The following is a 23,366-nucleotide window of genomic DNA, read 5'->3' as shown; positions in this document are numbered from 1 at the left end:
AGGCTTATGAGGGAGAAGAAGGAGAGAAATTGTGGGGGAAAAGGAGAGAGGCAAACCATGAGAGAACTATGAGAACAAACTAAGGACTGATGGGTGTGGGGGGTGGAGGGGGGGAGATGGGCATGGAGGGGGGCACTTGTGGGGATGAGCACTGGGCGTTATATGGAAACCAACCTGACAATAAACTATTTGTAAAAAAAAAAAAAAAAAATTGCACCAGCATTCTTCTCAAAGCTAGAACAAACTATCCTAAATTTTGTATGGGACCACAAAAGACCCTAAATAGCCAAAGTAATATTGAAGAAGAAAACCAAAACAAGAGGCATCACCATCCCAGACTTTAGCCTCTACTACAAAGCTGTCATCATCAAGACAGTATGGTATTGGCACAAAAAACAAACGCGTAGACCAATGGAATAGAATAGAGAACTCAGAATTGGACCCACAGATGTATGGCCAACTAATCTTTGACAAAGCAGGAAAGAGTATCCAATGGAAAAAAGACAGTCTCTTTAACAGATGGTGCTGGGAGAACTGGACAGCAACATACAGAAGAAGGAAACTAGATCATTTTCTCACACCATTCACAAAAATAAAGTCAAAATGGATAAAGGACCTGAATGTGAGACAGGAAACCATCAAAACCCTAGAAGAGAAAGCAGGAAACAACCTCCTTGACCTCAACCGCAGCAATTTCTTACTTGACACATCCCCAAAGGCAAGGGAATCAAGAGCAAAAATGAACTACTGGCACCTCATCAAGATAAAAGGCTTCTGCACGGCAAAGGAAACAATCAGTAAAACTAATAGACAACTGATGGAATGGGAAAAGATAGTTGCAAATGAAATATCAGGTTAAGGGTATCCAAAATCTAGTATCTATACTAGATTTATAGATCCAAAATCTATAAGGAACTCACCAAACTCCACACCTGAAAAACAAATGATCCAGTGAAGAAGTGGGCAGAAGACATGAACAGACACTTCGCCAAAGAGGACATGCAGATGGCCAACAGACACATGAAATGATGCTCAGTGTCCCTCATCATCAGGGAAATACAAATCAAAACCACACTAAGATAACCACCTCACGCCAGTCAGAGTGGCTAAAATGAACAAATCAGCAGACTATAGATGCTGGCAAAGATGTGGAGAAACAGGCACCCTCCTACACTGTTGGTGGGAATGTAAACTGGTGCAGCCCCTCTGGAGAATAGTGTGGAGGCTCCTCAAAAAATTAACACTAGAACTCCCCTATGACTCAGCAATAGCACTGCTAGGAATTTACCCAAGGGATACAGGGGTGCTGATGCATAGGGGCACATGTACCCTAATGTTCATGGCAGCACTCTCAACAATAACCAAAACATGGAAAGAACCTAAGTGTCCATCAACTGATGAATGGATCAAGAAGATGTGGTATATTTATACAATGGAATACTACATGGCAATGAGAAAGAATGAAATCTGGCCATTTGTAACAACGTGGATGGAACTTGAGGTGTTATGCTAAGTGAAATAAGTCAGGCAGAGAAGGACAGATATTGCATGTCTTCACTCATATGTGGATCTTGAGAAACAGAAGACCATGGGGGAAGGGAAGGGGGAAAAATAGTTACAGAGAGGAAGGGAGGCAAACCACAAGAGACTCTTAAATACTGAGAACAAACTGGGTGGATGGGGGTTGGAGAGAGAGGAAGGAGAATGATGGCATGAGGAGGGCACTTGTTGGGATGGAAACCAACTTGACAGTAAACTATTTAAGGGGGAAAAAGTGCCTGGAAGAGAAGAATTGAATAGGCCTAAATGAAAAGTAAAAGGCTCTTATCAGGAGAATTTTTGAAGAGAATCATGTGGTTTTACCACATAATCTTTAAACTAGTTCCCTACTAACTCCATTTTCTGAATGTAGGACTCCAGCCTTGATTTTTCTTGGTAGGGGAGCATCTTGCACTTGGGCTAGGTATATCTATCAAGTCCACTAAGAGATAAGTCAACTTTTATGTTGGCTCTGAGCTGCGACTTTAGTTAATGGTCTCAATGACTTAAGTGATTGAATCACACAACTTGAGGAACTATGCTGAAGCTACCATAGTGCAGCACTGAAATAAATGTCTAGAGTAGGCTAAAAGCCAAGTTTTCTAGAGAAAAAATAATATATATTTTATAGTTAACATGTCTTACCTAGTCAAGAAATAAATATCATACACTGAAGTTTTCCCTTTTAGAATGTGGTATTTGTGATCTCTTGATTTTTTTTCATTTTGTTATCATTACTTATTTAGAGTTAGAAATTAATTTTTAACTTATATATGTGCATTTCCACAGCATTTCTTATGCCATACATAGAGACATAAATAAGCTTGTATAAATTACATGCTGTGTTTTTCCATGGAGTACTGTGTCTTATTTTATCTTCGCATAACTTCTTGGGAGTTACAGGCAATAACCATTGGCAAAACCAGAACTACAACCCAGCAGCTCTTAATTCCTACCCTCACACACATTTGTCTCGGTTACAATTAGCGCTTAATGCTTTGCAATATTTAATAAATAAACTTTTCTAGAATTATAAATAAAATATGAAACAAAAAGTATAGCTAAAGATAAAAATGTTTTTGATCATTTTATTATATCAGAAATAAATTCATTGTAAAAAACATTTGGAGAGTACAGAAAAGAAGAAAAAAGATGATTATTAATAATCTATAGCCCACAGATCACCACTGTTAACATCTCAGAATAATTCTTCCCATTCTTTCTTGTATGTGTACTTGTTTACATTGCTGTGATCATATATATATATATTTTTATATATATATATAATTCTCTTCACTTAACATAAGCAGATAAATGATTTATTCATATATAATCAGATTTTTTAATGTCTTATTTCTGAGAAAGAGAGAGAGAGGGTGAGCGGGGAGGATCAGAGAGAGAGGGAGACACAGAATTGGAAACAGGCTCCAGGCTCTGAGCTAGCTGTCAGCACAGAGCCTGACGCAGGGCTTGAACCCATGAGCCGTGAGATCATGACCTGAGCCGAAGTCGGTCGCTTAACTGACTGAGCCACCCAGGTGCCCCTATAATCAGTGTTTATTATGAAAAATGATAACAAACTCTAGCCCTGACATTCCCTCCCAGCCCTGGCTAGTCCTATCATGTAGCCTACGACAGTGTGCCTTCTGTCATGAAGCATTCTTGTCACCTGCAACCTGTTTTCTCCTGTTTGCATTGCAGTGCTGTCCATGCTTCCAACACTGAGAGAGGCCTTAATGCAGCAACTCAATTCCGAGAGCCTCACAGCTCTGCTAAAAAACAGGTAAGTGCGAGTTAACCTCATTTTTTTGTTGTTGTTGTTTATATGGGGCACTTAAATCTACAGAATGCAGTAAAATATTTTTAAAACATCTTCGTTTCCTTATTTTTCTAATTAAAGTTCATACAGACTTCTTTAGAAAAATATTTGGTAGCTGTCATTGAATTCTTCCTATTTTGTCCATTTAATTTTGCTCTACCTTGATGCACAAAGTATTTAGGTCAACAATATTTGTGTGTCTTTTGGTTTTCATTTAAATAGATCTTATACCACTTTGACCTTATTCGGAAATTTAATTATTGAGTGCTTATGGAACATGTTCCTGAACCAGATGTTGTAAAGCTTCTTAAAGAGTTGACAGTATAATAGGTAAAGCACATGGACATACATTTTGAACAAGGCATATTAATTTACAATTTTTATTATTAACAAAATGAAGTGCAAATATAACCTGAGCATACAATAATGGTAATTTACCTTACTATGATAGTTCACTGAGCACAAAGCTCTTATTTTGAGAGAGAGAGAGAGAGAGAGAGAGAGAGCAAGTGGTGGAAAGGTAGAGAGAGGGAGAGAGAAAATCCCAAGCAGGCTCTGTGCTGGGGGTCATGACCTGAGCCAAGATCAGGAGTCAGATGCTTAAATGACTGAGCCACCCACCCAGGTGCCCCAGAGAAATAGCTTTTAATTGCCTTAAGTTTGGGTCTTATTGGGGAAGTTAACACAAATGAAATACGCAAATAGCACTTTTATAAAAAGCAACATAGTAACAGGCACAATGAATATAGTAGCATTTTCCTTCTTGGTTAGTTACTGTTTCCTGCAAGAGCCTGTGTTCCCTATGTTTTAGAGAATTCTGGATAATTAAAATTTGTTTCCCTTTAAGACTTTGATATCCAAAGAATGGAGTATTTGACATAAATTATCATAATTCAAGACATGTTATATTTAGTCTATGGTAAAAAGTAAAAGCAAAATGTGGGGAGATAATGTGAGAGGCTAGAGGATAAAAAGGGATTTATTTTGATGGATAACCCTAGACAGCTTCCTGGATGAGGTGTCATTCCTCTTTTCTTAGAACACAGAATTTCTTAAATTCCTAAGAGTTTATGATAGGCAGTAGTTCTCCCTATTCACTGTTTCCTCTTTTAAGCATCTTAGTGTATTTTTTCTTGGCCTTTTGATCTGAAATTACTGTTTAGTTTTTTTTTTGGGGGGGGGGGAGTGTCCATTTGAAAAAATATTTGGATAAACAGGGGCTTGAGCCCTTACAAAGTGTTGAAATAAGGCCTCCAATCTTATGACTGCTTTTGTATTAGTTTTCAGTCAACTTTAGTCTTATATAAGCCTGTCAGGCAAGTTAATTTTCTCCTTAAACTAATTATGATAATAATCAGAAATAAATAAATGACTTGATAATTTTATTCTGTCAGTTTCATAAATCACAAATAAACATCCACCAGTGTTTCCAACACTTGGCATTCTTATTTAAGATTGATAATGGCAATGAATTTTTGTCAGGAAAGAATCTGGGTTTTTTTCCTTCTTTTAAGAGAGAGAGAAAGAGCAGGGAAGGAGCAGAAAAAGAGGCAGAGAGATTCTTCACCAGCACAGGCTTGATCTCAGGACTATAAGATCATGACCTGAGTTGAAACCCAGAGGCGACGCTTAACCTTCTGAGCCATTCAGAGGCCCCAGGATTGGTTTAATTCTTTCTTTTTAAGTATATTTTTATTTATTTATTTTGAGAGAGAGAGACAGGAGCAGAGAGGGAGAGACAGAACCCCGAGGAGGCTCCACGCTATTAGCACAGAGCCCAGACGTGGGGCTCGAACTCAGGAATCCTGAGATTATGGCCTGAGCCGAGACCCAGTCAGATGCTTAACCCACTGAGCACCCCTGGTTTAATTCTTAAACAGATGTTTTAGTGATATTAAAGATACTTAATTTAGGGTTGATTTTCATCAGATAACTCATTTGAGGAACCATTGCATAAAAAGTACTTTTCTCTATCCTACATAGATTTGGAATTAGAATCTTTAAAAAAGATTTGAAGACACATACCTAATTTTGTTCCATTTTTTGAAAATGCATACATTGTGAAATGATTACCACAGTAGAGGCACCTGGGTGACTCAGTTGGTTAAGCATCTGACTTTGGCTCAGGTCATGATCTCACAGTTGGTAGGTTCTAGTCCCACATCAGTCTCTGTGCTAACAGCTTGGAGCCTTGAGCCTGCTTCAGATTCTGTGTCTCCCTGTCTCTCTGCCCCTCCCCCACTTACTCTGTCTCTTTCTCTGTCTCAGAAATAAATAAGCATTAGGAGAAAAAAAAAACGGGCAGCAAAGGGAACCTAACCTGTAGCCTTATGGAGATGGTTAATAGAACATGGCATCTGAGGTAGCCAACAGGGTAATGCTTTCTACATAATCGAAAGAGAGCAAGAATAGATAAGCAGGGGGCTGAGATCGCCCCTTCTCCACAACTGTAATCCTTTGTCCAGTTTCCAAAGTTGAGCCTGTTTTCAGACTCAAAACTCACTGACTGAAGAGATGGTTGGGTTCCCAGGGAACAGAACCCTGCAATATTTCAGCAAGTGTGTACAGTAATGAGTCCCCCAATATTTTCCTAAAGGGACCTGTGCTCATTTTACTCAGGGGAATGTATACTGGAGAAAGAGAAATACCCAGATACGTCTCCCACATGTGTGCTTGCGCTCTCTTTCTTTGTCTCTCAAAAATAAACAAACATTAAAAATGAAAAAAATGGTTACCACAGTCAAGCTAATTAACATATCCACCACCTCAACTACTTACCATTTTCTTTTTTGTAGCCAGAAGACTAAAGATATACTCTTAGCAAATTTCAAGCATACAATGCATTAATAACTGTACTCCCCATGCTGTCTAGTAGCTCTCCAGAACTTACTCATCTTATAACTCTTAAGTCTAAATCTACTTTTGACATCCAATGATGGTAATGTCAACATGGTGAAATATCCTGGATGACTATAACTCCTCCCTATCCCACCATAGTCCCCCCAAATAAATACAGTTTGAAGACACATACCCAATTTGCCCCACTGCAGACCACTGCAACTCAGTACTTCCTATGTTGAAATTTTTGGAACTGCCGTTTTCTTATGTTGTTTTATTTGGATTTCTATAAAAAGCACTTTGAAATATTTTTGAAGTGACATTCAAAAGAAAAAGTGGGTTATTTGCATTAGAATACCTGACCTTTGAATTTTGTTTAATTTCCAATTTATTCAGAATAAATATTCTACCACAAGGCTTGAACATTAGCTTAAGATTGCAGCAGTACCTTGTAGGATTTACACCGTATGTCTTGAACCAGTGTCATCTAGAAAGGAGATAACTGAAGCTCTAAGGTCAGTTCAGTGGCAAAGAAAGATAAGAAGTCAGTAATGTCCCACAATTGTATTGGTAGCTCAACTTCTTACTGAAATGTAAACTTATGTCTGAATATAATAGTAAAGAATATGGGACTATAGTTTGTATGTCTTTGTGGGTTTTTTTATTTTATTTTCCTTATAATTTATTTTTATTGTATTTTACAAAAGTATCAGTCTGTGATAGACTGGAAATAGGAAAGAAAAATAAAACTGGTCCCTCCATATAGGTGGTTTGAAAAGCACTGAATTCCATCTATGTGGTATCTCCACACAGTGGAGCACAATGCCAAGGCTGAAAAAAAAAAAGATGGCTGTTATTTGTGTAGTTCGATGGAATGATTTCCAGGATTTGATAGGATTTGATTGTGTGTGTGTGTATCTATATAGTATATATATACTATATAAAAAAAAAGATGGCTATTATTTGTGTACTTCAATGGAATGATTTCCAGGATTTGATGGGATTTGATTGTGTGTGTGTGTGTGTGTGTGTGTGTGTGTGTGTGTGTGTATCTAAGGATGCAGATGGGAATATATATGCATATTTGCTTATATAAAGCAAAACAATGGTGGGACACCTGGGTACTTTAGTCAGTTAAGCATCCAGCTCTTGGTTTAGGCTCAGGTCATGATCTCACAGTTCATGAATTTGAGCCCCAAGTTGGGGTCTGCGATGACAGTGTAGAGCCAACTTGAGATATTCCTTCTCTCTCTCTCTCTCTCTCTCTCTCTCTCCCCCCTTCTGTTTCTTCCCCCACCCCACTTGTGCACATGCTCACGTGCTCTCTCTCAAAATAAATAAACTTAAAGCAAAACAATGGTAAGTTAAAATTTTTTAATAGTCACCTATGAAGAAGGGGGGAGAATATAGGGGAATAGGAACAGACTTCTTTCAGTATACTGTGCTGTATAAATTTTACTTTGGAACCATGTAGATATTTTACATATTTATAAAACTATATTTAGTGTTTACAAAGCAATGTCTAAAAACAGATGGTAAAATAAATCAAATTCACCTAAGTATGTAGTTGGTGTTGTAACCACAAAGATAGAAACTATGTCAGGTAAACAAAACCCTTAAAACTCTTCCATGTTGCTATTGCTGCATCTGAGACTGTTGTGCATAGAGTGAGGGATGAAGCAAATTAGTAATTATATTGGTTTCGCTGATGGCTAGTGTGGGCAAAAAGGAATACAGATATAAGAGCAAGGAGACAAAGTTAAAAACCCTGTGATCTTAATTTGGAATTGGAAGTATCATTACAGTGGCTCAGTCAGTTGAGCATCCGACTCTTTTTATTTATTTTTTTAAATTATGAATGTTTATTTATTTTTGAGAGAGAGAGCGCCGCAAGAAGCCAAGAGGCAGAGAGAGAGGGAGACACAGAATCTGAAGCAGGCTCCAGGCTCTGAGCTGTCAGCACGGAGGCCGATGCGGGGCTCTAACTCAACAAACCACAAGATCATGACCTGAGCCGAAGTCGGCACTTAACCAACTGAGCCACCCAGGCGCCCCGCATCTGACTCTTGATTTTGGCTTAGGTCATAATCTTGCAGTTTGCGAGTTTGAGTCCCACATGGGGCTCAGCACTATCAGCACAGAACCTGCTTGGATTCATTCTGTCTCTGGTCTCTGCCCCTCAACACTCGCTGTCTTAAATAAATAAACATTTTTTTAAAAGTATCAGTATGAAATCATGACATTGTATCTCTTTGAATATATGTACATATAAATACATATTAAATAGCTTAATCTACAGAAAGGCTTAGAAACAGTCACCTCTCCAGTAGCAATGAATATCCTTTTTATTTTTCATTTTTGAGAGAGGTGTGAGTGAGAGAGTGGCAGAGAGAAGGACAGAGAATCCCACGCAGGCTCTGCACTGACAGCATGGAGCCTGAAGCGAGGCTGGAGCTCACCTGATGTCAGGCTTGAACCCTGAGATCATGACCTGAGCCGAAGTCGAATGCTTAACCAACTGAGCCACCCAGGCACCCTAGCAATGAATATCCTTAATCAAAGATTCCAGTCACAGGCTACCATTTTCTGCTGTAAGGAACCAGGACTCTTGGAGAAATGGATGATTTTCGGGTCCGTAGCAAGAATTGGACAAGATGAACTCAGAACATCTTTTCTTGTCAGTAAGCAAGGAAGCTATCAAAGACTATTAGGGTGATATTAGAAGGATTCAGGAACCAACTAGAATAGTACCCCCAATGGTCAAAGATGGGCAATTTGAACATTAATAAAAATAATAACTACAGTTTGCTGAAACATCAAATATATATTTAAAGTATTGATACTTTAAATTTTTAAAAATTCCTCATTATTTACCTTTGAAGAATTACTGACATGCTTCATTATTTGTAAAATGGTGAATAAGGGAAAGAAGTAGATTTTATTCTTGATTTTCCTGTATAACTTCATAATACATATATGCATTTGCTCAGAAGGAAGATAAAGACTGGAAGGATATGTACCCTAGTGAAAATGGTTGTTATCATTGGTTACTGGAATTACAGTTGTTCTTTTACTATATTTTGTGGGCTTTGTTTCCTGCAGTTATCCTGTAATAAAGTATAATTAAATATAAAGCTATGAAGTTCTAAGTTTTCTATTAGATTACCTGGTTACTATTTTCATATTTTCTGATTTACTTCTTTAGGCCTTCAAACAAGTTAGAAATATGGGAGGATCTAAAGATAATAAGTAAGTCTACCTACTCTATGTGACAGCACATTATTAAAAGATCTACAAAGGGAAGCATTTATACTCTTGTATATTTATACTCTTGTGGATGACTCTTTTTTCCCCCATGGAGTTGTTGTGCATATTAAAGAATTCTCCTGATGCACGCTGATCAATATCTGGTCATAGAAATATTCAATAAATGTTAGTGATGGTGGTAGTATTACTGTTGTTATTGTTGTGGTATGTAAACCTGTCCTAGGCAACATGTGCCTGCAGTAGGTACTGTTGGATGCAAAATTTAAAGCAAGTTTTTGCTCTCACGCAGATAGTAACTTTACTTTGATATTGTATGCAAACTTTCATTATAAGAGATCATACCTAATTTACATTAAGCAGGTTGTAAGGAAATAGACTATGAATATTTTGAATTGATATATTTTTGTACTTAAAACATTTACAAATATATTTTTAAAGTCATCTTGTGGAAAACATAACCATAGGGAGAGTTTGTTATTTTACACACTTGTTTGTTTTAGTAATAGTACCAAACGGTTTTCTTTTCTCCGTGAAGGTTTCACAAGAAGTATTGTAGCGGTATACAGTACTTGTATGCTGGTTGTTCTTTTGCGAGTCCAGTTAAACATAATTGGTGGATATATTTACTTGGATAATGCAGCAGTTGGCAAAAATGGCACTGTAAGTTTAATAGACTTTCATAGATATTGCCCTTTTTCCCAAGAGATTCAAAATTTAACTGAATATTACTTATCTTGATAATTTCTATAAAATATATTTTGTCTTTTTAAAAAAGTTTACTTATTTATTTGGAGGGGAGGACAGAAAGAGAGGGAGAGATAGAATCCCAAGCAGGCGCCACACTCAGCACAATGGACCCCAAATCAGGGCTGTATCCCATGACAGCGAGGTGATGACCTGAGCCAACATCAAGAGTCAGACACTTGACTGACTAAGCCACCCAGGCTCCCCTATAAAATATGTATCTTTATATTTGATACGATTGTAAACTTTTAGCATTATTTTTCATATTTTTGAAACTAGACTTTTTGTTATGTTAGAGAATATCATTTTTCCTATCATTCCAGTTCCTAAAAATCTCTGCTCAAGTTACAGTGAAAATATTATTTATTTACTAATAATATTGGGTGATTTAACCTTATTTCTATTTGTACAGACAGTTCTTGCTCCCCCTGATGTCCAACAGCAGTATTTATCAAGTATTCAACACCTCCTTGGAGACGGTAAGATTCTTATTTGTGACCTGGAAACTAATTTTAATTTGTTCATTTGTATTTTTGAGGAATTCAAAAAGTGAACAAGCCTTCTATGCTTGTTCTTCTTTTAATAGGTCTGACAGAATTGATCACTGTCATTAAACAGGCTGTGCAGAAGATTTTAGGAAGGTAAGGCGTTTTGCTTTGGCTTCTCTGACTTCCTGATTCTGGTGAATAAAAGAAAAATTAAAATTACTCCAGTGAAGCTGGTGATTTGACAAATGGTGGTTTGTGAAATTCTCTGTAACCTAATGCAGGCACAGCCCTGGGATACTGCATTGTGAATCTGTTTTCTTCACTAGTGTCAATCATCTGATACTAAGGAGAAAGTTTTAATGTTTCATTATTTATTGATCGCCTTCCAAACAAACCAGAAATATTTGGTTCTAGGATAAAAGGCCTACTTTGAAATATGCCTCTGAGCCTTTTGTCTTCCATTTATATTGCAGTATCTATAATTACAATGGGAATTTTCTTGTGAAATCTGCAACAAGATTTGGTGTGGCTCTGTAATAATGACACTTAACTGATGGCTGATTTCGTAATCTACTCTAGTGGTTTCAGTCAACGCTTTCAGGTTTGACTGGATCTCAGATAGGAACCTGTTAAGAAAAGAGTGTTTATAGGCTATGTTCTATATTTCAGTTTATCCCATATTCCTTTTCTGTTTCTAGTGTTTCTCTTAAACATTCTTTGTCCCTTTTGGACTTGGAGCAAAAACTAAAAGAAATCAGAAATCTCGTAGAGCAGCATAAATCTTCTTCTTGGATTAATAAAGATGGATCCAAATCTTTGTTATGCCATTATATGATGCCAGATGAAGAAACTCCATTAGCAGTTCAGGTGAGTAATTCATGACCATTTAACTAAACCAGTTACTCTATATTTTTAAAAGTTTTTTGCTATCCCTTGAAATTTGGAATTCTGAGGCTCTTGAAAGGTAATTGATTTAAAACCATGTATTTTACAGGCACCTGGGTGGCTCAGTCAGTTAAGTGTTGAACTCTTAGCTTCAGCTCAGGTCATGATCTCACACGTTCATGGGGTGGGGCCCCACATGGGGTTCTGGGCTGACGGCACAGAACCTGCTGGGATTCTCTCTCCTCTCTCTACCCTTCCCCTACTCGCGCTATCTCTGTCTCTCTCAAAACAAATAAATAAACTTTAAAAGATAAATAAAGCCCTGTATCTCATTGACTTAAATAAAACTTCATTAAACAGCAATTTGTTTAAAAAACAAACAGCAATTATGACTAATTTCTACTTAGAAACATAATTTTAGAGATTCAGCAAATTTTCAGTTCATGTGGCCAACCTGTATTTATACGGTCAAGATATAGCTGATGGCTGGGACAAGGTCATGAAGAGCTTCGTATGCCAAGATGAAGAGTCCAAACCTCGGTTTATAGACAAAGATAGATCTTAACCAGTCCAGTACCATAATTACACAATCTGCTTTTTAAAATAAATCACTAATGGCAGTATCAAAATAGACGGAAGAAAGTTCTAGTCATCCAGTTGAGAAACAAAGACCTAACCTAACAGTTATCGTTTATGGTGTTGCTACACACTAGTGTGTCCTGGGCAGTTGTGACTTAAATTATTCATTGACTAAGAATAAGAAAGGGGTGCCAGAGTGTCTCAGTCAGTTAAGCATCTGACTCTTGATTTTCAGCCCAGGTCATGATCCGTGCTGGTCTTGGAGCTTGCTTGGGATTCTTTCTCTCTTTCTCCCTCTGCCACTCCCCAGCTTGCATGCAAAATAAACAATCAAACAAAAGAAAAATGTCAAAGATTTCAGGTTATATATCTTATATTTAAATAATCATTGGGGTTTTTTTAATATGTAAGTGGGTTATGCCCATTCTTTACAGTTAAGAGAAGGGTATCTTATTTGACAAACCAGAGAGGCTCCTAAGCCATACCTTAACCTAGAGGCTCCCTTAGAACGAAGGTTGCCATGGTTTTCTTACCTACTGTTTGTCCCTCTCCGAGACACCCCAAAGGTAGACCTGTTTGGGTGTTCAGAGACCCTACCTTCATAAGTAGGCCAATTAAAAGTTGTTGCCATTTAAGGGAACCCTGTGAGCTACAGGAGAGAGGGTAAACTGAACAAACAGAATGGATAGAACAGAATTAATGAAAGAAACAGGAGGAATCTTACTTACAAATTAGAATCTCACGGAGATGCAATGAGAGTATTAAAAAAAACTTTCTGGAATGAGAAAACAGTTTCCAAATTTGAAATTCAACAGTGGAACTAAAAAAAAAAAAAAAGATTCAAAAGAACAGGTGAAGAAAGGAATGACAGACCAGATCTTACCTACACTGAATTAAACCCTGAAACTTTGGATCGAAAGGGCACCCAGAGCTCCAGACTAGACTAGACTTGATGAAAAAAGACACACATTTTGATCAAATGTTTTACCAATAAAAGAAAATTCCCAGGCCTTTGCAACCTTAAAAGATGATTTTTTTCCTTGTAAATGTATTCTAGAAATGTATTCAAGAGAGTCCACATAAACAAGGCTCTTAGAAAATATAATTTTACTTTGATTCATTTTTTTAGGATAGTTGGCACAAAATGTTACAATAGTTTCACCGGTACAACATAGTGATTCTATGAATTTATACATTATGCTATGATCACCATAAGTGTAACTACCTTCTGTCCCCAGATATCCCTGTGAGAGCCTCACTGACTATATTCTTTATGCTGTGCTTTTTATTCCTGTGACCTGCTTATGGAATGACTACTTATTCCATATCTGGAAGCCTATAGCTCCCACTGCCCTTCACCCATCTTGCCCACCCCCTCACCACCCTTCCCTCTGGCAACCATTAGTTTGTTCTCTATATGGTCTCAGTTTATATCAGTTTATTCTCTATAAAGGTCTGATTCTGCTTTTTATTTATTCACTTTTTTATATTCCACATATGAGGGAATTCATATGGTATTTGCCTTTCTTAGTCTGACTTATTTCACTTAACATAATACCCTCTAGGTCCACCTGTGTTGTCTCAGCTGGCACAGCCTCAGCCTTTTATGGCTGTGTGTACTCCATTGTGTGTATATGTAGAAATATTGTATGAGCAAATAATTCTACTATTGGGTATTTTCCCAAAGAAATTAAAAACACTAATTTGAAAAGATATTTACCCCTATGTTTATTGCAACATTATTTACAATAACTAAGATACTAACTCATCTTTGAAATAGTACTTACCTGTACACATGAACTTTTACAGTTTTTTTTAATTTAACATTTCTTGATTGTTGATAGAACATAGACTTGTAGATTTCCTGAACTCTTGGGGTTTATTAATACGATTATTGTCATCATACCTGTACTAATATTTGAAACCCTAAAGTGTGATATTTTAATTTCACAGGCCTGTGGGCTTTCTCCTAGAGATGTTACCACTATTAAACTACTCAATGAAACTAGAGACATGTTAGAAAGGTATGTATACTACATGTAATGGAAAACGTGTTTCTTTTTGAATGTACTTATGACTGTTTTTTTAGATTTTCCTAAACAACATATGCAGCATGGTATCTTGTTAAAATTACATTTTGAATCTATTCCCCTGCATTTAGGATTTCCTACCTAAACTCATGGTTCTTTTATTAAGGTAATGAGAAAAGTGTATTTTTTTTCAAGATGCCCATGCCTTCCTCATCTACTTCCTTAGCCTAGAGAATCTGAAATACTAGTTGAGGGACTGGAAGATAGTATTTATATTTTGAAAAAAAGCTTTCAGAGCTGATTCTGGTATACCCAGTATGCAAGGAAATGTTTAACAACTAGCATTTAAAAACAAAATAGAAACTGAAATTATAGCTGCAGCTGTTCTGACTGCCAACTTGAAATCACTTGATACTGACTTGAGGAGTTGGGGAGAAATGCACTTGTGAGCAGGAGGTAGCTAATCCTCATGTATACCACATGCATACATATGCTACCTATGTGCACACTGCTCCCCCCTCCCCCACACACACACACTCAGTTGTGAATTCTCAGTTTTGAGAATTACCCCCCATAACCTTCTCAGGATAGACTATAATGTTCCTAAAACTTTGAGTGGTAAAAATTTCACATCTTCCCTAAACTGAGTATTACTATTTTAAGTCACCCAGAAAACAGCCAGGGTGTTAAAAATGGAGAAAGCACCAGACTATGCATTAGAAGGCCGGAAGACCTAGATTCAAGGTGGACTTTCCTGTTTGTTAGCTCTTCAACCTTGGTTGAGCCACTTAAACTCTTGAGGTGGTTTTATCACTGTAGAATCTGGAAATTTCTTTTATCCTAAGGATAATGTAGGACCATATTCTCTAGTTCTGTTTTCTGAGGAAATTATACCCTCTGCTTATAAGATATTTTCATGATGTGATGAAAATCAACAAATTTAAAGGTTAACTCAGACTTTTTACAGTAGCCCTCTTCACATTTTTTCTTACTCAGGTTTTCACCACATCACTCCACAAAGTTCTAGAAAAGTTAGTCAGTGATCTTTTGCCAGATCTGATCAACTTGTAATGTTTATCTTATTTAAGTTTTCTCTGATAATTAACACTGTTGATTAGGCCTTTCTTGGAATTTTTTTCTCATGTGGCTTCCATGGCAGTGTCATTTCCTAATTTCTCTCCCTGTATTCAGATTATTTCTTCTAGTTTCCTCTATGTCCATCTTTCTTGTAATCATTTGCTTTCCAAGGTATTTGTTCTTATCTCATTCTCAGCTGCACCAAGCAATTTCATATACTGCTTTAACTACTGTCTGTATGCTAACAATTCCCAAATGTGTAGCCCCTAGCCCACCACTCCCAGGAGCTGGTCTGATGTAAGATTTCTACATTTCAAAAATTAAACTAATCTGTTGAACTAGGCATTTTCTAACTTTAATGCCACATATATATAATTCTATCAAAGAGGTGTAGTAAGATACTGACATAGCATAACAAGAAGAGCTTGAACTTTAAGAACAGAAAGGCCTGGGTTCAAATTCTAGCTCCCCACTTACTAATTACATGCCTTTGGACAAATTTTTTCATCCCTAAGTATCCAGTTTCTCATCTGTACATGATAACAAAATTTTCTGACTAAGATGTTATGATAGAATATGTGAAGCAAATCAATATCTGTGACTATAAGATGATTTTTCTTCAAGAATTTTCTGAAGGGAATTAATACTGTTACTGATTGTTTTGAAAACACCTTGTATAAAGTGCTGAAAATCTAGCAAAATGGATGAAAATTGTCATTGTGTTATGCTAAATAATCTTACTTTTTATGCTTATTTTTTAAAGATTAACTTCTTGATGTATTCTTAACAGCATTTTAGGCTATAAAAAATAGATTGTGACTAGAAATGTTGGTGGCTGCCAAAGATAACATAGTTATTGAATTTATTTCCTTTTCCATTGAGAATCTAAAAAGCAATTTATCCTTCTTATTTTGTATAGTCCAGATTTTAGTACAGTTTTGAATACATGTTTAAACCGAGGTTTTAGCAGACTTCTAGACAATATGGCTGAGTTCTTTCGACCTACTGAACAGGACCTGCAACGTAGCAACTCCCTGAGTAGGTAAGAGGACATAAAAATATTATCAGTAACGAAGGCTCTAATAAAGGAGGGCTTGCGATGTGTTTTTGTTCCGAGTAATAAAAAAATCGTAGAGGATAAATTTGATTGACCTAGTTTCAACAAATTAAACTTCTTTAAACTAATAACTCCTTCATTAGTAGAAAGTCCTTTTGAATTCAGTATTAAAATTTTCATTTCTTCCCCCAATTTTGCCACCATATAGAAATATTTATATTGTCGAGCTATCTTTCCGTAGGCCAAATCCCAATTCTTAGATTGTTGGGGGTTTTTTTAAACTTTTTAGAATATAAAACTGAAAATGTATTTAAGTGCTGCAAGCCATAATTGGCTTACATAATCCAGTAGTTTAGTCATTATGATAACCAGTCATTCTTGTTACAGATTTCTTATTTCATGAATTATCGCCTACTTTTACAACTACACAATGTATTCATTTTTAGCTCTTATTGTAAGATTGGGAGTATTTAGTTAGTACAATTGTTAGTAATTTTAATCATAATTATTTCTAAGTCATGCATTCATACTGCTAAAATGTATCATATGGTTTTATTATATCCTTAGCATGAGTACCTTCGCTCTCCTATTGGAATTTATACTCCTTAATCACCTGCTTTGAAGTTTTTTATATTAAACTCAGAAAATAATAGGTACTAAATCAATGTTAACTGACTATAAACTGGTCCATTAAAATTAAGAGAAACAGTAAGTGATATGAAGTATGTATGTACAATATCCAATTCAGTTCTTTTTTTAATGTTTTTATTTATTTTGGGGAGAGAGAGAGAACATGAGCAGGGGAGGGTCAGAGAGAGAGGGAGACACAGAATCTGAAGCAGGCTCCAGGCTCCATCTGTCAGCACAGAGCCCCACATGGGGCTCAAACCCACAAAACTGTGAGATCATGAACTGAACCTGAGCGAGATGCTTAACCAACTGAGCCACCCAGGCGCCCCTATCCAATTCAATTCTTAAATACATCAGGCAAGAAATTATTTACTCATTTCTCTAGAACACTTGTTTATTGTATAAAAAAGAATAATTTGCAATTATCACCCTAAAATCTTTTTTAGGAACTCTTTAAGTTACACAAAAATAAATTTCAGTCCCTATATACTTCCTAAATCAGGGTGCTCCAATTAATAAAATTTCACTATAATCTCTACCTAGCAAGGTATTAGTTATTTCCTGAGTAGTGATAAAGAATTGTAACAGTTGTTTTAACAAGCAAATACTTGATCTTATACACTGAAGAGTTATAAAAAATGTGTTATAACCACATCAGCCATTGATACTTTTCCTTTTTGAACTCCCTATGGGACTCACTACTGTACTTTCCTATATAACCTACGTTTTTCACCTAGAACTGGAATTGTATTCCTCAATTAAATGTTAAGCCTCCTCTCAAAGTCAGAGACTATTTCATGCCCTTTCATATTTCATTACATACTCTAGGTATTCAGTAGATATTTCCTGGCTTAAGTTTGTTTTTTTTTTCTCTTCTATATTGATAACCTACTTTACACTCCATGATTTAATTAAACATGTTTAACAGTTGCTGATCTTTTAGTTTTCCTCAAGGGAACTGCTTGACATTCCGTGTTTGTTCAAATACTTTTATTATATGTTCAATGTTCTTTTCCTTTTAATACTTATCATAGTTTGTACAATTATTTATTGTCTATTTCTCCTACTAGATTGTAAGATCCATGAGGACAGAGACCTAGTATTGTACTGGATACATAGTAGGTGTTCAGCAAATAGATGCCAAATAAATGGAAAAATTGACATTTCTGTCTCCGCTTTTCTGAGTTCATGTCTGTGGCCATTTCTTCCTTTGCATGTTTCCTTCCTTAACTGATGTGTCCATAATGCTATTAACTTCTTTGTATAATACACCAATATTGTGAGATTGAGCCCCACGTTGGGCTCTGCACTGGCAGGTTACAGCCTGCTTGGGATTCTTTGTATCTTTCTCTCTGCCCCTCCCCCACTGGTGTTTGTTCACGCCTGAGCACTCTCTAAAAAATAAAATAAAATAAATGAACATTAAAAATAAATAAATAGGGGAGGGGGGCACCTGAGTGGCTTCGTTAAGCGTCTGACTTCAGTTCAGGTCATGATTTCACGGTTCGTGGGTTCGAGCCCCGAGTTGGGATCTGTGCTGACAGCTCAGAGCCTGGAGCCTGCTTTCGATTCTGTGTGTCCCTCTCTCCCTGCCCCTCCCTGCTCACGATCTCTCTCCCTCTCTGTCTCTCAACAATAAATAAATGTTAAAATTTAAAAAAAACATTAAAAAATTCTTTAGAAAATAAATTGTCACAGCTAGAGGATGAACTACTTTTTATAATCATTAAAAAATAGATTAAAACTTTGGAGAAGATCTTTTAATAAGATGGAAAATGTTTATAACATTAATAGAAATTCAAAACAATATTGCTGGGAAGTTATAGTATTGCATTAAACAAAAAAAAAACAAAAACAAATGAAAAGGGCCCCTGAGTAGCTCAGCCAGTTGAGCAACTCCTGATTTCAGCTCAGGTCATGATCTCGCGGTTCCAAGGATGGAGCCCCGCATCTGGGCTCTGCAGTGACAGCACAGAGACTGCTTGGGATTCTCTCTCTCTCTCTCTCTCTCTCTCTCTCTCACTCTCTCACTCTCACTCTCTCACTCTCTCTGTTCCTCCCCTACTAAGGCACATGTTCACTCTTACTCTCTCAAAAATAAATAAACCTTTTAATAAAAGCATAGATATGTATAAAAATTACTGGAAGAAATGACAGTTGTAGCTGTTATTTCTAAGGGATCGAATTATGTGTGATTTTCATTTTCTTCCTAATATGTTTTGTAAATACTCTTCAGTGACTATATTGTGTTATAATTAAAGTGTTAAGATCCTGTAAGATAATTTCAGAAAATAATTATTACTATGATGATTTTTCAGTCTTTCCAGTGTCAGCCTGCCATTAGCTAAGATAATTCCAATAGTAAATGGACAGATCCATTCAGTTTGCAGTGAAACACCTAGTCATTTTGTTCAGGTAAGAAGAAAGCTTGGGGGTATTCTTAAAAACATTGTATTTTTGGTTGTGGTTATATAGGTCTGACATAAAATCACATTTCTCTACTGTGATATTTGTTCAAAGAAACCAAAAACTTAAATCACATGTAGAGTGTGGTAGAATGCCCCATGAGAACAAAAATATCATGGCAAATTTATGAGGTTGGAATACCTTTCCCCATGTTGTAGTCCAACACCAGTTAGCCTGTATCTTACATACATTGTGAAATTACCATGTTAATGCTTTGCATTAAACTATATTAGTAATAAGATTGAGCTATGAGATCAGTGTGATCCAGTTCCTCAAATTTTGAGGAAAACCAAAAAAAATTGTCTTGAAGAAAGAAAGCATTTTAGTATTAATAAACATGACTATTAATAATGTACCAATAATCTTCTCACAAAAAGCTCCATAGACAGTACTACCTAAAACTCCATCCTTTCTTAGAAAAGCATTTTGGAGTGCATGGAGTTGAGTAAGGCAAATATTATTGAATTAATAACTCTGAATCCACAATAGTTTTTCTGAGTCACTTGCAACCTGAATTAGAAAACTAAAAGTTGTATTAGATTAAAAACTTGTTTGCAATACACCTCAATTCCAAACTACTGCAGTAATGTCCAGCGAAGAGACCCTGCAACTGCAATAAGTGTAAAGATGGTGTCTTCTTGGTACCATGTGTCTCGGACAAGTTAGATTATCTTCTGTGTACTTTTTGCTTGGGAACATGAACAGCAGTAAGACTACAGATTCTATTTGTTTCTTTCTGTGTATGGTGTCCTTACTTTGTCCTTTCTGTGCTTATTTTGCGTCACTGTTCTCTTCAGTCGTCTTTGTCATCTTTCTCACCTATGACAGGCATTCATATTGCAGAAGGAAGAGATTAATTTTCACACGTATATCACTTTGAGAATAAAGTTTGTAACTTTATCTTTCTCCAGTTTCATAGCAGTCTCTGGCTTCATCAGTAGGCTATTCATCTTGGCAGACAAGTGGAAAATACAACCAGGCATAATACACCACCAGCAACTTTAAGGCTTAAGTAATTGATGTGTTACATTAATCAAAATCTGTATTCTTGATAATGAAAACAAAATAATACCATTGATATTAATGTTTGAAGTTTTTTAGTGTAACTGAATGTGGGTTAAAATGTACTTACTACACTATTGGTTGCCAAGACTCCCACCAGCTTTTTTAACCATAATCTCTATGCTAAATATGTATTTAGCTATAAAATGCCAAGTTGCCTGTAGAGAATTTAGCCATAAATTTGTTGAGGTCAAAACTGGTCTAAAGTTCACTTGGGTTTTCTGATACCTAAGAAACAAAGAACACAAAGGGCAGATTCATTCACTGTTTCTCTGATGCTCAGAGGGGCACTTAAGTGCTTCTGTCATGCATCTTTTCACAACCCGGTGAAGGCTTATGGACCCCTTCTCAGAATAATGTGTATAAATGTGTATTATAAAATATATAAGTTTTAAAGAAATCCAATTAATTATATACAGTTTTCAAAATACTTCTTAAAATCAAATTTATGAAGTGACAGTTTGCCTCTTTGTTCATGCATTAAATAAATAACAAGATGTAATGGCAGTTCACGTAACTTCCACAAGTATATGATGTGAAAATGTCTGATTTCCACTGAAGACAAATGCATAAGCCATGCTACTGCTGTCACAGTTGGTTGTCAAACTCATAATTGAAAGAAATGCTAGATTTTAAAGGTTAATGAAAATAAAAATGTAATTGTTACTTTTATATTCACAAATCCCTTAAGAACACTTGTTCTGAAGTATATATATGTAGCTTATGTTTGTGTATGCATAATATATGACATGCTACATATATTCTATGTCAGATCTTCTAAAAAGTAATATAACTTACAACCATGTTATGTCAGCTTCCAGCCAATGTACCTTTACACTTGTATCTTTAGTATTTGAATTGTTTATTCAACATATACTTACCTAGCATGTGGCACACACAGGTCTGTTTGAAGACTGTTTTGGGTCTTCTTCTCGAAGTCACACTTGAAATCTTATCATACCCACCATTTCTTACACAATAACCTAAACAATAAATATCTCCTACAATTTACTATAAGAAAAAATACTCCTTTCATTAAGTGATTTTCTTCTTGGCCTTAATGCCACAAAACTTAAAGCTAAATGTATTGCTTGATTGCAGAAATGGATTCAAATTACCTATACTTCTTACAAACTGTAATGTTTTATTATCATCTTTGCTAGGATCTGTTGATGATGGAGCAAGTGAAAGACTTTGCTGCTAATGTGTATGAAGCTTTTAGTACTCCTCAACAACTGGAGAAATGATTTCTTTTCCTTCAAGAAAAACTACAATGGAATTCATTTGCTCTTAAAAATACACTGAATAACTCAACTATATATAGGGTAATGATTTGTTACCAAATTGCCTAATAAAAATATATTCTTAATCAAAGTCTTCATTTCGTAATAAAATAGATTTATTTGGCATCTTAATATATTTTTTTAAAGTCATCCACAGACTAGTTTTTGTGGGCGTATCTGAGTATACACAGTGCAGATATCAGAATTGTTAATACTTTGTTACAACCATGGATATTACTTCCAAACTGACAAAAAACTAATGTGGATACTTTTTTTTATATAGAATATGAAATATAGTATACACTGACATTTATACAAAGGAAAAATCTGAGAAATAGGTATGAAGTTTAGAAAATGTACTACTTAATCGTAAAGTTCACTGGACTGTAATATACATGAATGAATCAGATTTTTCTCCAGTTACTCTTCAAAGGAATAAATTATTTACCTTAGACAACCCTGATGAAGGACATGTCTTTTTATGGAAATCAGTGAATTTAACAACCATGATCAGTAATTTTTTTCTTTGCCATTGTTAACAATCCTTAGAAAATTACGTATTTTAGAGGCTGAAATTGTGCTGTTGTTATTACTCAGCAGCTATTATTAGCTATGTGGTTTCAGCATTTGTATGTAAATAATTTTAATAACTTACTTTGTATTGATTTTGAGCACAGTAAATATCTTATTGCAATAAAATATTTTAGTAAAATATGTTTTTGTTGAGTTAATACTTTACAGCCATTATTTGTCCTATAGCATTTTTGCTGTTATTTTGGGAGAATATGCTAGTTTTCAAGTTTTATTTTAACTAGTAATATAATTGATGCGTTAGCTTTTATGTTTAGAAAAAATGAGTAGCATTCCCTTCTGAAAAGAGACAGTTCATCATCATCTTTAGTAAATCTATATTCTGTATTTATAAGGGCAATTAGGCAGAAATAAATTAATCATTGCATATCATCAATGTATTAGATATATTTTCAGTAACTTAAGAATATTGTCAGTGACATCACTTTATGTTCCTCCAACATGACATCTAGCTGTGTAGTAGAAGGTGGAAAATGAAGTCTCTTCTAAGGCCAGGCTGGGCCCAGAGTCCACTGCTAGGGAGTCTATGCCCACAATGTTTAAAAAAATAAAAAACAGATGTAAAAGTGTTGAAGGTAGCAAACACTTCTGTTCAAAACTTGACAGAAAATAGTGATGTTATTTTCTAACAGGGTGGTAGAAAAACTGCATTTTGGAAAATTAGTGAATGTGTATGTAATAGGGCCTGCATCTCTTCCAGCAGTATTAACCCAGGATTTCATCCAGGAATATTTGAGACTGAACAGGTGTGGCCTTGTTTAAAAAAAAAAAAAAAAAAAGGATCAAAATCCGATCAGCCGAAAATTTTCATGTGGAGTCACCTGCATCTGTGGAGTTGTGGCAGTTGAAGAGATGACAAGGTAAAAACCACATGCATTTGAGGCTAATTGCCCTTAGGTATGACAAAGTTGTCTTTAGCTAGTACAATAGGAGCCCTCTTGTCTGGCACCTAGAGTTGTTTGGTTAATCCAAAGGCCACTTAAAGCAGGGTATCTATCACACACAAGAAAG

At 35.8% G+C, this 23,366-nt stretch overlaps 1 protein-coding gene across 3 annotated transcripts in view; it reads left to right on the top strand.

Annotated features, from left to right (window-relative positions):
* PEX3 (peroxisomal biogenesis factor 3) overlaps positions 1-23,095 on the top strand; it is a 38,250-nt gene extending 15,155 nt beyond the window's left edge. Inside the window, exons 3-13 of one of the 3 annotated variants that reach the window (XR_005528233.1) lie at positions 3,241-3,322; positions 9,402-9,445; positions 9,999-10,123; positions 10,620-10,686; positions 10,794-10,848; positions 11,394-11,562; positions 14,113-14,183; positions 16,186-16,308; positions 19,272-19,368; positions 21,645-21,806; positions 23,059-23,095. Coding sequence is in view for 2 of the 3 variants with exons in the window: in XM_039230871.1 (XP_039086802.1) it covers positions 3,241-3,322; positions 9,402-9,445; positions 9,999-10,123; positions 10,620-10,686; positions 10,794-10,848; positions 11,394-11,562; positions 14,113-14,183; positions 16,186-16,308; positions 19,272-19,368; positions 21,645-21,728 (917 nt within the window). In the remaining variant the exon portion in view is untranslated. Of the gene's footprint in view, positions 1-3,240; positions 3,323-9,401; positions 9,446-9,998; positions 10,124-10,619; positions 10,687-10,793; positions 10,849-11,393; positions 11,563-14,112; positions 14,184-16,185; positions 16,309-19,271; positions 19,369-21,644; positions 22,467-23,058 lie in introns of those variants that run through there. The other 2 variants (XM_039230871.1, XM_039230872.1) reach the window with 2 other exon arrangements.
* The last annotated feature ends 271 nt before the right edge of the window (positions 23,096-23,366 follow it).

This window comes from Hyaena hyaena, unplaced genomic scaffold (genome assembly GCF_003009895.1).
Source record: "Hyaena hyaena isolate Hyena2069 unplaced genomic scaffold, ASM300989v1 scaffold_52, whole genome shotgun sequence".
Taxonomy (NCBI): Eukaryota; Metazoa; Chordata; class Mammalia; order Carnivora; family Hyaenidae; genus Hyaena; species Hyaena hyaena.
The sequence above is the reverse complement of the archived record's forward strand: the minus strand, read 5'-3'. Positions and strand labels throughout refer to the sequence as shown.